We start from the raw sequence: 13,593 nt of genomic DNA, 5'->3' as shown, positions 1-13,593 counted from the left end.
AGAGTGTTTGGAATAAAGTTCCTGACTTTACTGCCCTCCAGGAAGCGTGTGGCGCGCAAATTATTCTCGGGACTGAGACCTGGCTGAACCCTGAGATAGGAAGTTCTGAAATATTTAGTGAGTGCTGGAACGTGTATCGGAAAGACAGATTCGACACCGCAGGAGGTGGTGTCCACTGCAGTTGACAAAAATATTGTGTGTACTGAGGTCGAAGTAGAGTGTGATAGTGAAGTTATCTGGACACGTTTAACAGGACTAGGGGAAATAAAGTTAATTGTGGGGTGTTATTACCGGCCACCAATTTCCACCGTGACAGTTCTAGAATCATTCAAAGGGATTCTACATTCTGTACCGCAGAAGTACCAGGATCATGCTATATTAGTCGGAGGCTACTTCAACCTACCTAGTATAGACTGGGATGTCTATGGGTTCATTACAGGTGGTACAGACATTATCCGAAAACTGTCTTGAGAAGCTAAATCGACAGCCAACGCGTAATGGAAATATTTTAGATCTGGTAGCCACGAACAGACCAGACCTCATCGACGGTGTCAGTGTTGAGACAGGGATTAGTGATCATGATGTTGTCATTACGACTATGGTTACGAAAGTTAAAAAGTCGGTGAAGAAGGCTAGGAGAGTATTCTTACTAGAAAGAGCAGATAAGCAGTTGTTAGGATCCCATTTAGTAAATGAATCGACTTCATTTACTTCCGGTACGATGGACGTGGAAGAATTATGGGCAAATTTTAAACACATTGTAAATCACGCAATGGACAAGTATGTGCCGAAAAAGTGGGTTGCGGGCGGAAAAGACACACCGCGGTTTAACTGCTCAATTCGGAGAATGCTCAGGAAGCAAAAGCAGTTGCACTCGCGGTACAAGAAAGATCGGTAGAATGAGGACAGGCAAAAGTTAGTAGAGATTCGTGCTGCTGTAATAAGAGCGATGCGAGAAGCATTCAACCACTACCACCGTCATACCTTAGCAAAAGATGTTGCTGAAAACCAAAGGAAATGCTGGTCTTACGTAAAACCGGTAAGCGGGTCGAAGGCTTCCATCTAGTCACTCACTGATCGGTCTCGCCTGGTAAAGGAAGACAGCAAAACGAAAGCTGAAATTTTAAATTTAGCATTTGAGAAATCTTTCACGCAGGGGGATCGTACAAACATACCGCCGTTTGAGTCTCGTACAGGTTCCCGTATGGAGGACATAGTGATAGACATCCCTGTGGTTGTGAAGCAGCTGAATGGGTTGAAAATAAATAAATCGCCAGGTCCTGATGGGATTACAATTCTGTTTTACAGAGTATTCTACTGCATTGGCTCCTTACTTAGCTTGCATTTATCGCGAATCTCTCGCCCAACTTAAAGTCCCGAGCGACTGGAAAAAAGCGCAGGTGACGCCTGTATATAAGAAGGGTTTCTCAAAATTACAGACCAATATCCTTAACATCGGTTTGTTGCAGAATTCTCGAACATATTCTCAGTTCGAATGTGATGAATTTCCTTGAGACAGAGAAGTTGCTGTCCTTGCATCAGCACGGCTTTAGAAAGCATCGCTCCTGCGAAACCCAACTCGCACTTTTTTCACGTGATATCTTGCGAACCATGCATGAAGAGTATCAGACGGATGCCATGTTCCTTGACTTCCAGAAAGCGTTTGACTCGGTGCCCCACTGCAGACTCCTAACTAAGGTACGAGCATATGGGGTGGTTCCCAAGTATGTGAGTGGCTCGAAGACTTCTTAAGTAATAGAACCCAGTACGTTGTCCTCGATGGTGAGCGTTCATCGGAGGTGAGGGTATCATCTGGAGTGTCCCAGGGAAGTGTTGTAGGTCGGCTGTTGTTTTCTATCTACATAAATGAACTTTTGGGTAGGGTGGATAGCAATGTGCGGCTGTTTGCTGATAATGCTGTAGTGTACGGGAAGGTGTCGTCGTTGAGTGACTGTAGGAGGATACAAGATGATTTGGACAGGATTTGTGATTGGTGTAAAGAATGGCAGCTAACTCTAAATATAGATAAATGTAAATTAATGCAGATTGATAGGAAAAAGAATCCTGTAATGTCTGAATACTCCATTAGTAGTGTAGCGCTTGACACAGTCACGTCGATTAAATATTTGGGCGTAACATTGCAGAGCGATATGAAGTGGGACAAGCATGTAATTGCAGTTGTGGGGAAGGCGGATAGTCGTCTTCGGTTCATTGGTAGAATTTTGGGAAGATGTGGTTCACCTGTAAAGGAGACCGCTTATAAAACACTAATAAGACCTATTCTTGAGTACTACTCGAGCGTTTGGGATCCCTATCAGGTCGGATTGAGGGAGGACATAGAAGCAATTCAGAGGCGGGCCGCTATATTTGTTACTGGTAGGTTTGATCATCACGCGAGTGTTACGGAAATGCTTCAGGAACTCGGGTGGGACTCTCTAGAGGAAAGGGGGCGTTCTTTTCGTGAATCGCTACTGAGGAAATTTAGAGAACCAGCATTTGAGGCTGATTGCAGTACAATTTTACTGCCGCCAACTTATATTTCGCAGAAAGACCACAAAGATAAGATAAGAGAGATTAGGGCTCGTACAGAGGCATATAGGCAGTCACTTTTCCCTCGTTCTATTTGAGAGTGGAACAGGGAGAGAAGATGCTAGTTGTGATACGAGGTACCCTTCGCCACGCACCGTATGGTGGACTGCGGAGTATGTATGTAGATGTAGATGTAGAATCATTACTGAACTAGCCATAGCGAGGCAAGGAGCGCTGATAATTCTGATAAATGGGGACAAATGCGCTCATACAACCTGAGCCACTGCGTCATAGGCATAGGCTCTACCCATTAAACAGAGAGGGTTTCTAAGCTCAAGACGACAATATGTCGTGTTGCCATTCTGTCTGTGTGATAAAAACCAGAAAGGATAATAGTCTCTTGAGTTTCAATGAAACCGTGACATGCTGACTGATGAAATGAACGTTAGCATCGCTATGGTATCAAACTGAGTACGGAAAAATTAGCAGAGGCTATTTTTGTTTTATGATTAACTTCATTATTTTCCTAAACATCTGTTGTTCATTTGGGCTACTTCTGAAGGAAACGTCGGCGTATGACGTCACACTTCTGGTAACAGGAGATGGGAGGAGATATTTTGAATATACCACGAGTGTAATGATTTGTAGCAGGCTGCAGGCTCTCCCGATTATCGACGTTTTTAGTGGTTGGAGTTGTTTACAAATCTGATTCATGTGGCCGAAATGTCGGACTGAACTGATAGAAAACACTTGAGCTGCTGACTGCGTGTTATCACTTATCTTTTGAGCGGCGTGCTTAAAAGCTCAGGTGAATATATATAGTGCTTGAAAATATCGCACTGCGTGTTTACTGTGAAAGTCACATAATGGCAGGAGACAAGGCTGTTGGACTAAGAGTTTTAGCTGTAAGTTGTAACTGTATTCTCTTGTTAACGAGTGCTTGCATCAGCATTAGTGTAAGATCGTATGATACGTCTGTGTGTGTGTGTGTGTGTGTGTGTGTGTGTGTGTGTGTGCACTTCTCGATTACAATCATTCTCACTATCGGCACAGGTGGGAAGGGAAAGAAACATGGAAGATTAGTTTTAGCGCACAGTATGCGAGGAATTCGTCAGAGACGGAGCATATGTTGATATCTGTGATCGAAATTAATTTTACGCTTTCAGAGAAACTGTTCTCGAATTCGTCCTAATCGTTTTAGGAAAATTAAAGAAAACCTAAACCCGGGTTGTTTGGTGCTTAAGCTGCTGTACTCGTATTCTCGTATAACACTAAACCACCTCTCTGGTTGCTGTCGTTGGGAAATGTTCATGCTTTCCTTTAAAAAAATGCAAAACGCTGAGAATGGCTGATAAAGAATATACTATTTGTTATGAGCTGATTTCATCTCACCGCCATTTTTTGTGCAAAGCAAATTTCTGGCACATGTAACAGTACATGCCGAACTTCTCGCACTGCATTAAGACTTCTGGCTCTCAGAATGCACCACAGTTAACCAAATACTTGCGAAATAAGTGAAATTGACTGAATGTCTTTGTCGACTTTTATTGTGAGAGACTGTCGGTTTTCCACTGTCTTGACAGTGACAAACCTCACGTAGAGAATGGGAGTGATAGTTTTTATAGCAGAGATAATCGAATTACGTACATGCTCGCGAGATGTGGTAGTATTTCAGTTTGATGTTAATTGGTTATCCACAGAATTAGAAATATTAATATTACGCGAATTGGGTGACAAATTTACTACTAAACAGTTACTAAGTAACATACGTCTCTCATTGCACTACCTGAGAAAGCCGTGAGCTGTTTACACTGTTTGACACAGCTATATGTATGTTAATTATTTGTCTTAAAAAATTACTTCCAACTGGCCTTTTAGTCGGTTTCAAATGGCGATCACGAGCAGTTCTGCAGACAGAATGGGACAGGGCTCTACCATCTGAGCCGTATAGATCCGAACGGGTAAATACCATTCGCTGTTTTTTTATGTGGCTGACTTGTTGTGCGAATGATAAACGTTGTTATAATTACTAGCGAAATTCATAGATTCAGTCTACCAGACTGGAAATAAACGACTAACAAGAATCTATCGCTTGCGCCATTTTCCCGCGGTTAGGCAGGGTCGGCATGGATAATCGGATTTGGCAAGGTTAGTTTTAAGGGGTGGCCGGATGCGCTTCCTGCCGCCACCCCGTACCCCTCGGGAAGGAATTAGTGTACCCCAACTCTCTGCGACTAGTGTAATCCATAGAAAAGTGAGAATGTGTTCAGATGTCTGCGAGCCGTGTAACTAAGGCGGGACGTGGGAACCAGGCGGGTATCCACCTAGTGGTATGCGGAAAACCGGCTCAAAACCACATCCAGGCTGGCCAGCACACCGGCCGTCGTCGTTAGTCCGCCGGGTAGATTCGATTCGGTGCCGGCGCTACAAGCTGAGTCCAGGAAGCAGCATACTTAGCACTCTCGTCTATCCTGGCGGGTGACTACCGAGAATAACAGGTAAGAAACATTACATTTTATCTTCTAGGTGTATCCAAGAAAACGAAATTTCGTCAGAATAGTTTTGCCAGATTGTTTCATTACTAAGGAGGAGTTGTCCAGTTCCCGGTTAGCAACAGCTTAAGTTCTATTCTCGGAATAAAGCGGAAAACGCGTTGTATGAGCGCGTAATAACGCCTAACCTGAGGATAAACGCAGGATAACTAAACCGGTGATGCTGGGGGGGTAGTGAAGTTAACCGGAGAATAAGTTTTAACAATGACAGGAATAGTTACAATATTAGTGATGACAAGATTGTTTCTCAGAACGAGGAAGGACAAGAAACGGGGACATCACACAAATTGTATGGAAAAATATGACGATTCCAAATTTATATACAAATTTCGTAATACTACTACTATTACTTCTCGATCTCATGCTTGAAAAGCTGAAGCTTATGAATGAAATGTGAAACTATTTCCTAACATAAAACTTCTTGCTTGTAATAGACCTAATAGGCATTTGATATTGGTACTTATTGAATTATATTCTGTCGTGTTATTTGGGTAAATGAGATGGATAAAAATGACCATTTGTGCCAAAACAATCTCGCTTATTTGGCGTATGTTGTAATTGCTGTAATACTAGAAAGGCCTATTTCGTTTTAGCTAGCAGACAGTGACAAAATAGTCGTAATCAAATAGAGAAACCACACCACTCTTGGGTACTATTTGTATTAGCAGCTTTTTCATTATTGTACAACGACGTTATAATTTTTCACGTAGCAAAACGTTTGACGAACTTTGATGAGGTAACAGATTCTTTCGCAGAAAGGAAGGCACGCCATGTAAAGCAGTAGCAAGATTAGAGAGAAAAAAGTTCTGGCATCTAAGGATTGAAGAAATGTGAGCTACCTTGCATGTCTCTTGCCTTTACTAGTTTATGTTTCCTATGTCCAATTTTATGTCAGCTAAAAAAGAAAGTTATTAGCCAGTAGGCAACAAAGAGTGCAAATTGTCTAAAGAGTTCTTGTTCTCCTGGTTACAAATAATCCCGCCTACTACTAATTGTGAGCTTTTTTAAAGCGGGGGTAGGGTGTCAGAGTGGGCAACTGGGAGTAGGAGAGGCACCACAGGACATTTTAATTTCCACTATTCTGAATATGGGTTTAACGGCTTTCGTTACAAAACACACACGCTGACTTCCACAGACGGAAATGCAGTGACGTGTGATAGAAGAATGCAGTATGAAGAGGCGTGGCACTGCACTTTGGCACACTTATGACATAATAACATGTCTTACATTCCCTCGAACATATATGTTATACGTGACAAACTCTTCAGGAAGCTATGCGCTATTAAATGAACAAAAAAAAAAAGGTTCCAATGGCTCTGAGCACTATGGGACTTAACATCTGAGGTCGTCAGTCCCCTAGAACTTGGAACTTCTTAAACCTAACTAACCTAAGGACATCATACACATGCATGACCGAGGCAGGATTCGAACCTGCGACCGTAGCGGTCGCGCGGTTTCAAACTGAAGCGCCTAGAACCGCTCGACCACACCGGCCGGCATAATATGAACATATTTTTGGAAAATTGATTCCTTTAAATTTTTCACGTCCTATCTCAAACATTTGAGTGAGAGGGTGGTAGGTGTGTGTGTGTTGGGAGGGGGGGGGGAGGAGTGCCACTATTAAGTTTCTGGCCCGGGAAGGAAATAACATAGATCATAGATCCGGGACTGGTCTTTAGTTCCACTACTCTAAATACCAGTCGTAAATACAGCATCAGTGCACTGGGCAACTGTAAACAACAATTCCAAAAATGCTTTTACCATTTCTATTTAAATGTTTCCTTTAGCGACAGTCCGTTTAAGGGAAAATGTTTCTCTAGTTCAAGCCAGAGTTCGATCTTTTATTATGGGACAGCTTCCAGTCTCATAATCTTTTACAGCCACTCCATTTCCTAGAACTGTCTCGTCTCTGCATGAGAGCAATGGCTATGTCCAGTTTCATTGGTTTACTTAGTAAAACTGAACCATTTAATAAACTAAGCCACAGAGTCTTACAGCCCGATTAACTAACTGATCATATATCTCTCTCTCTCCCTCACTCTCTCTCTCTCTCTCTCTCTGTCTCTCTCTCTCTCTATACCTACCTATCTATCTGTCTCCATAGTCGAGCTCATCGTAAACTGTTACAGCTGGCTGGATACCAAACATCGGTATGATGTTACGAGACTCTCAACATTGATTCAGATGTTAAAGACTAACTGGAATTACCATCATTTGTAACCAAATCCTTACATTATTTCTAATTCGCGAACTGATGGTTAAGAAACTACCTACCCCACATTCGAATAAGATAACTCCCAACTATGTAAAAGATAGATAACATAACAAAAAAGGCTTTCATTGACTCAGCGATGCACCAGGCGTGTCACAGAAAAAACTGTCAGGCAACAGTCAGAAATTGTCTCGTTTATTTGACTTATAACACGCAATAGCTCATGGTAACTGTAAGTGGAATATATTTTTGCCTCAATGAATTTTTGTTATTGGTGTGAAATAGGTATAAATCTTGTAAACTAGACAAAAATCCACAAAACAATGGGCACAAAAGTTAAGCGCATCGTTACCACAGAATTGTTGCTTGAAACTACCTCACGTAAGCTGGTAGGCATGCAGTCCGTAGAGTTATCTACACTTTAAAGACAACTCTTTGAAAGTGGGTCGGTATTTGGTGGTGTGAAGTAACAGCTGAGATATCGAGCTTATCTGAACAGTGTCGAGCTACTTCTTTCCGGATGAGATGTGATGAAACGCCACAGTCGTATTGGAGTGTAAACAAACTGGGCAGACGTGTCCAGATGGAAGCATATTCATCCTTCTGTTGTTTATACCTTACGGATACAATTGTAACCACAGTTTTTGTCTCCAGACTGGTGCAAAGTGGTTAGATGACTCCGGCACGAGCCGTTAAATACTGTGGTATTCATTACCACAGAATACACAGCCGTAGACAACTTTAAACGTATCTCATTCCGCAGTTGTTCAGTATCCCACTTCCTTCCCATTGATTTTCACTGATGATTCTCCTAAATTTCGGCCTACTCTTCTTTATTACTAAATTGGGATCCGAGTCTTGTGTAAGCCCTACAATGCGATAAATAATTTAAGAAACTCTTTCTAACCGTCATGCAATCCAGCTGGAATCCTTCGGACTTTTCCTACTTCCTCCTCTTGTCATTTTTGACCAGTATATTCGCTATCACTAAAACAAATTTGTTTGCAAACCTTAGTTTTACTCCACTTTCATTTCTACTTTCATTTCCACTGTGGATCCCTTATGCTCTCATAACTCTATCTTCTTTTCCTTCTCTTACTATCACGTTCCAGTTCTGCATGATCATTTGATTATCAACACCTTTTACATAGCAAGTTTTCTTTTTAAAGTCATTAGCCTTTTGGTTGGTTTGATGCAACCCGCCACGAATTCTGCTCCAGTGTTGGAGGTAAAAACTGTTGAGGGGGATCAAGGGATCAATACAGTGAGCTGGTTCAAATAAATATGGGTTTAAAAAAATGAAAGTTTCAAATTTGTGGTAAGTTCTACGGGACCAAACTGCTGAGGTCATCGGTCCCTAGGCTTAACACTACTTAATCTAACTCAAACTAACTTACGCTAAGGACAACACACACACCCATGCCCGAGGGAGGACTCGAACCTCCGACGGCGTGAGCCACGCGAACCGTAACAAGGCGCCTAAGACTGCGCGTCCACATCAATAACTACAGGGAAATTCTTGAACCGTTCCTTAGAAGGCCATTGCCGCGTACTACGAACTTCCTTTGGCAGGAGTGTTTTCAGACTTAATTTATACTTTGTGCTCTCACATACTTTTAACTAGTTTTCATCAAATCCAGCATATACACTGACAGGAAAAAAATCGCAACACCAAAAAGAAATCAAAATTTAGAGAAAACATTTGTCTAGGTAACAAATGATTGACATTGTAAGCGAGTCGTAAGGCATTGCAAATGTGATATGGTGGTAGATTAAAAATCGGTGTAACCGACAAAACGTTGAAGGCAAGTATGCAGACGTGCATACATTATGTTGTACAGGTGCCGGATGTCAGTTTGTGGGACGTAGTTCCATGCCTGTTGCACTTTGTCCTTCAGTACAGGGACGGCTAATGCTGTTTGTGGATGACACCGGAGCTGTAATCCGATGATGTCCCATATGTGCTCGACTAGAGACAAACCTGGTGATCGAGCAGGCCAAGGCAACATGTAGACAATTTGTAGAGCGTGGTGGGTTACAACAGCGGTATTTAGGCAAGGTTATCCTGTTTGAAAACACCCCCACGAGTGCTGTTCGAGAGTAGCAACGCAAGAGGTACAGTCACCAGACTGACGCTGAGATTTTCAGTGAGGGTGTGTGGGATAACCGCAGACCATAACTCCAGGTGTAGGTCCAGTACGTTTAGTGAAGTGTTGGCTGAAGAGCCGACACTGTGTTGCTAGAGGAGGCCAAAATGCACGCTTTTAAGCTCACGCAGATTGTCGTGAGGTCTGGAACAATTAAGGGAATTTATAGTAGCAAATAAAGTACGTAGATGATGTAATACTTAACTTTATTCCATAGTTGGAGAATATCGCTCTTGAGGATACAGAATTATAATCTCAATATAATTTGTAATGGCGCCTTGCTAGGTCGAAGCAAATGACTTAGCTGAAGGCTATGCCAACTATCGTCTCGGCAAATGAGAGCGTATTTGTCATTGAACCTTTGCTAGCTACGTCGGCTGTACAACTGGGGCGAGTGCTAGGACGTCGCTCTAGACCTGCCGTGTGGCGGCGCTCGGTCTTCAATCACTGACAGTGGCGACACGCGGGTCCGACGTATACTACCGGACCGCGGCCGATTTAAAGACTACCACCTAGCAAGTGTGGTGTCTGGCGGTGACACCACATTTAGCGCGCAGACACGTTGGTTGCAGGCCCTCAACTGCCCTCCTTTAATCAAAACACGGCCATCAATGGCATCGAGGCAGAACCAGCTTTCAACAGAAAACACAACAACCTGCCCTCCAATGAGCTCTCGTTTGACACCACTGAAGTCCCAAATGGTGGTGGTATGGGGTCAGTGGAACACACGCTACAGGGTATCTGGCTCGGAGCTGTCCTCTAAGTAGCCGTTTTGTAAAGTTTATTGTGTTAATCTGGTGCTAACTGCTGCTGAAATTGCTGCTGTAGATGCAGTACGATGCAACAGAACCATACACCGAACAAGATGATGTTCACTCTCGGTTGTGCCATGTGGACCCCCCTAAGCCCGGTGTTGTTGCGACCGTACATTCCCGTGAACATCGCTGCCAGCAATCATATACAATGGCTGCATTCCTGCCAAATCTTTCTGCATTATTGTAGCGGGAATATCTAATCTCTCGTAGCCATATTGCACGTTTAGACTTAGTGAGATGTTGATAATGGCGTCTTCGTCGCCTTAACGGCATTCTTGACTCACATCAGCTTATCACTGTGTCCATCTTTTCACAGATGGTTACGGGACCTCGGTTGTCCAGTACCGAATGTCGAATCGAAACACCTTTCAGCCGTCTAAATTTCCACTTGCTATTTTATTGAGCAACCACTTTCGGCTATATATCACGGCATTTTTTCGTCAACAAGTGATGAACGCTGGAGTCACTGCGTCCAAAATCAACGGACACGAGTCACTGAATCCTGGTCCCTGCTTTGACTGGACCTGTGGTGGAAATCCTCCTGTACGTTAGTCAGGAGACCTGAAGATGGCGTAATATACAGCCGAAACTGATTCGCAATAAAATAACAGGTGGAAATTTAGACACCTGAAAGGTGTTTCGAGTCGACATTCTCAACTTACCATGTCGTATCTCAAAGGTAACTGAGGCTCATGACCGTTACAACGTGTATTTAAATCAAACATGATTTGCATCCTCATACTGGACCTAATAACACCATTCTAAACCGACTGGCCTGAAAACTGCTTAGACATCATCTTTCAGATGTTGAATCACACCTACCAACTTTGGTTTATGTCTCACAAGCCCTTCTTGGTACTGCGACCGTTTTCCGTCAGTGTATTATTTCGTATTATTATTCATTTTTTGATCGTTCTCAGCTTTATGGATATCATTGAGTAATCGTTGCTACCTGTGAGATGTAACTTTGTATAACAGGTCCCGTTCTCTTATTATCATACCTAGAAGGCAGAATTCGTTTTTCTCGCAGTGAACCCTCCTCTTTGGCGCAGTTTAGTGCTGTCCCTGAATAGATTCTTTGTCCTCAACAGATGATGGCGCTGGCGGCGCTTCCAGAGTTCGCCTGCTGCCAGCTATCAGGACCCAAGGCGCTCTCTGTTGTCCTCTGTGGGGCCGAGGGTCGATTCCCCGACCCCACGGACTGCGGCTACTACATGGACTGCACGAGCAACGGCGACGGCAGCTACACGCAGACCATCACTCCGTGTCCTGCCGGAACCTACTACAACTCGTGCCAGGGCAACTGCAGCCTCACTCAGCAACCACCCAACTGTTCCTTTCCCTGTAGTATTAATGGTGCTATAACTATTTCACCTGAAAATCCGTCTGTGTATTTTGTGTGTATTATTAATGCTACAGGGTCGTACTTCAATGTTAGTAAATGTGACAATTGCAATATTTCAGTTAGCTGCCCAGTCAATAATTCAACAGCTGGGGGCTCCAGCTGTAACGGTACTTATTATTATGGAGATGAAAAGAACTGTTCCGTTTTCTATCACTGCAGTGGCGCAGGTGCGACACCAGATCTGGGGGAATGCGGTACTGATCAGTACTACTTGTCATATAACCACAGCTGTGTCGAGTTTTATTGCACATCAGAGGGCTGGTTCGCTGACCCAGCCAATTGTTCCCGATGCTATTACTGCTCCAGAGATGGGTCGGGTTATGTCAAGACGCATGTTCTGTGTCCGGATGGTAGTCACTTTGACAGCTCGGTTGGAGGATGCATGATGGGATTGTGCACAACAGTCTGCCCCGGAAGCAGCAGCTCATATTTCAGGTGCCCCTCCAGCGGCTTCTTCGCGGATCCTTTGAGCTGTAGCTCATACTATTACTGCGACAGCATCCTAGAAGCAACGCACATCGACTGTCCAGACGGAAGCCACTTTGATAGTGTTGTCGGTGGCTGCATGATGGGTAGCTGTTCCAAAAGGATGGTCTGAATGTTCCTGGTCGTTGAATTGGGACTTCTGAGCTCTATTTCCAACTGTTCATTGCAACGTCAGGAAGCATAGATTTTACTCTGGAATTTTGATGACGACATATTGCACGTGGTAACTCTGTAGCTACCCAGCTTTAGGCGACTGAAGGGACGCCATTTCTAGTGGTTTGATATGATTTCGTTGTATATACATGATACAATTTATGTGATAACTATTTATCACATTGGAGGATGCAAACCACATTTTAACCTGTTCCTACATCCTAGTTTTCTCTTCACGCTTCCTATACCTTCCGTCATAGGTACCTGATCTTCTTTAAACTACGAATATATGGGAGTAGGGGTACTTCCTGGCAGGAAAAGCTGTACGCTGGACCAGGGATCGAACCTGGAACCTTGCCTACTACAGGCAGTCCTCTTATCGAATGAGTTATGTAGGTACGACTCACGACTCACATTTACATTTCATTTTCTGCCAATACAACTTCCCTAAATATCAATATTGCTTCACCTTTTCTTTGTTAAGCAAAAATATATTTTCATTTTCCATTTGTTCCAGCTCCATAATTTGATTAGCAGGACATAGTTTACTTCACAGGGTACAATCCTATGGCCTTAGCCTATAAATCTAAATCATAACGTAACATGTGTAACAAAAATTATGTAATTTGTTTACCTTAGTAATAAAAGAGAGACATATCAGCTTTTCTAATCTCTGTGACCGAATTTCATTTGTTTCACTTGCTCAATCCACATTAGTTCTAGATGATTGTTTTGACTGTTGATTTTCACCACATCAGATGCACCCGCTTAGATCTTGTGCATTCGCAAACTGTTCGATACTCTTACCTATTAGCTATACTGTTTTACTTTTTTTGAGAAATCTACAGACTTAACACTGGCAGAAGAAATTGTTCTCAGGAAATGTATGACATAATGTAGAAAGGTTCGTATTTTTGAGTTATTCATATCCGGTAACCCTATGAAAGTCTCAAGAAATTTATGTTTATATCTACCTTATTTTCAACAACGAGCTTCCGTTGTTTACTAACTTATAATAAATGAACATAGCGGAGGCAGTTTGAGAGTATTACTGGATTCTCCTCAAATGCTAATCTAAAAGAGTACATACTGTCCCACATATTTGACGCAAGAATCTTAACTGCAGTTTGAACATTTACGTGTAGTTCTCGTTTGCGCTATGTCGCTTCTCTTAGCATGAAGATCAGTTCTCATACCTAAGTTATGCTGTTGTATTTTGATATGGATTCATCTTCCCTAAGTTTCATATGAAATAATTTATTGGCTTCATCTAATATCGACCGCTTAGCAGTTG

The 13,593-nt window shown here is 42.8% G+C and overlaps 1 protein-coding gene across 1 annotated transcript; it reads left to right on the top strand.

Moving 5' to 3' along the window:
* The first annotated feature begins 3,397 nt into the window (after positions 1 to 3,397).
* Positions 3,398 to 12,959, top strand: LOC124607289 (protein psiG-like). The gene is made up of 2 exons (XM_047139575.1): positions 3,398 to 3,434; positions 11,347 to 12,959. Exon 2 carries the CDS (start codon positions 11,347 to 11,349, stop codon positions 12,256 to 12,258), a length of 912 nt encoding a protein of 303 aa, XP_046995531.1. The 5' UTR covers positions 3,398 to 3,434; the 3' UTR covers positions 12,259 to 12,959.
* Positions 12,960 to 13,593: the final 634 nt, after the last annotated feature.

The sequence above is a fragment of the Schistocerca americana genome, chromosome 3 (genome assembly GCF_021461395.2).
Source record: "Schistocerca americana isolate TAMUIC-IGC-003095 chromosome 3, iqSchAmer2.1, whole genome shotgun sequence".
Taxonomy (NCBI): domain Eukaryota; kingdom Metazoa; phylum Arthropoda; class Insecta; order Orthoptera; family Acrididae; genus Schistocerca; species Schistocerca americana.
This window is presented reverse-complemented; position numbering and strand designations above follow the sequence as displayed.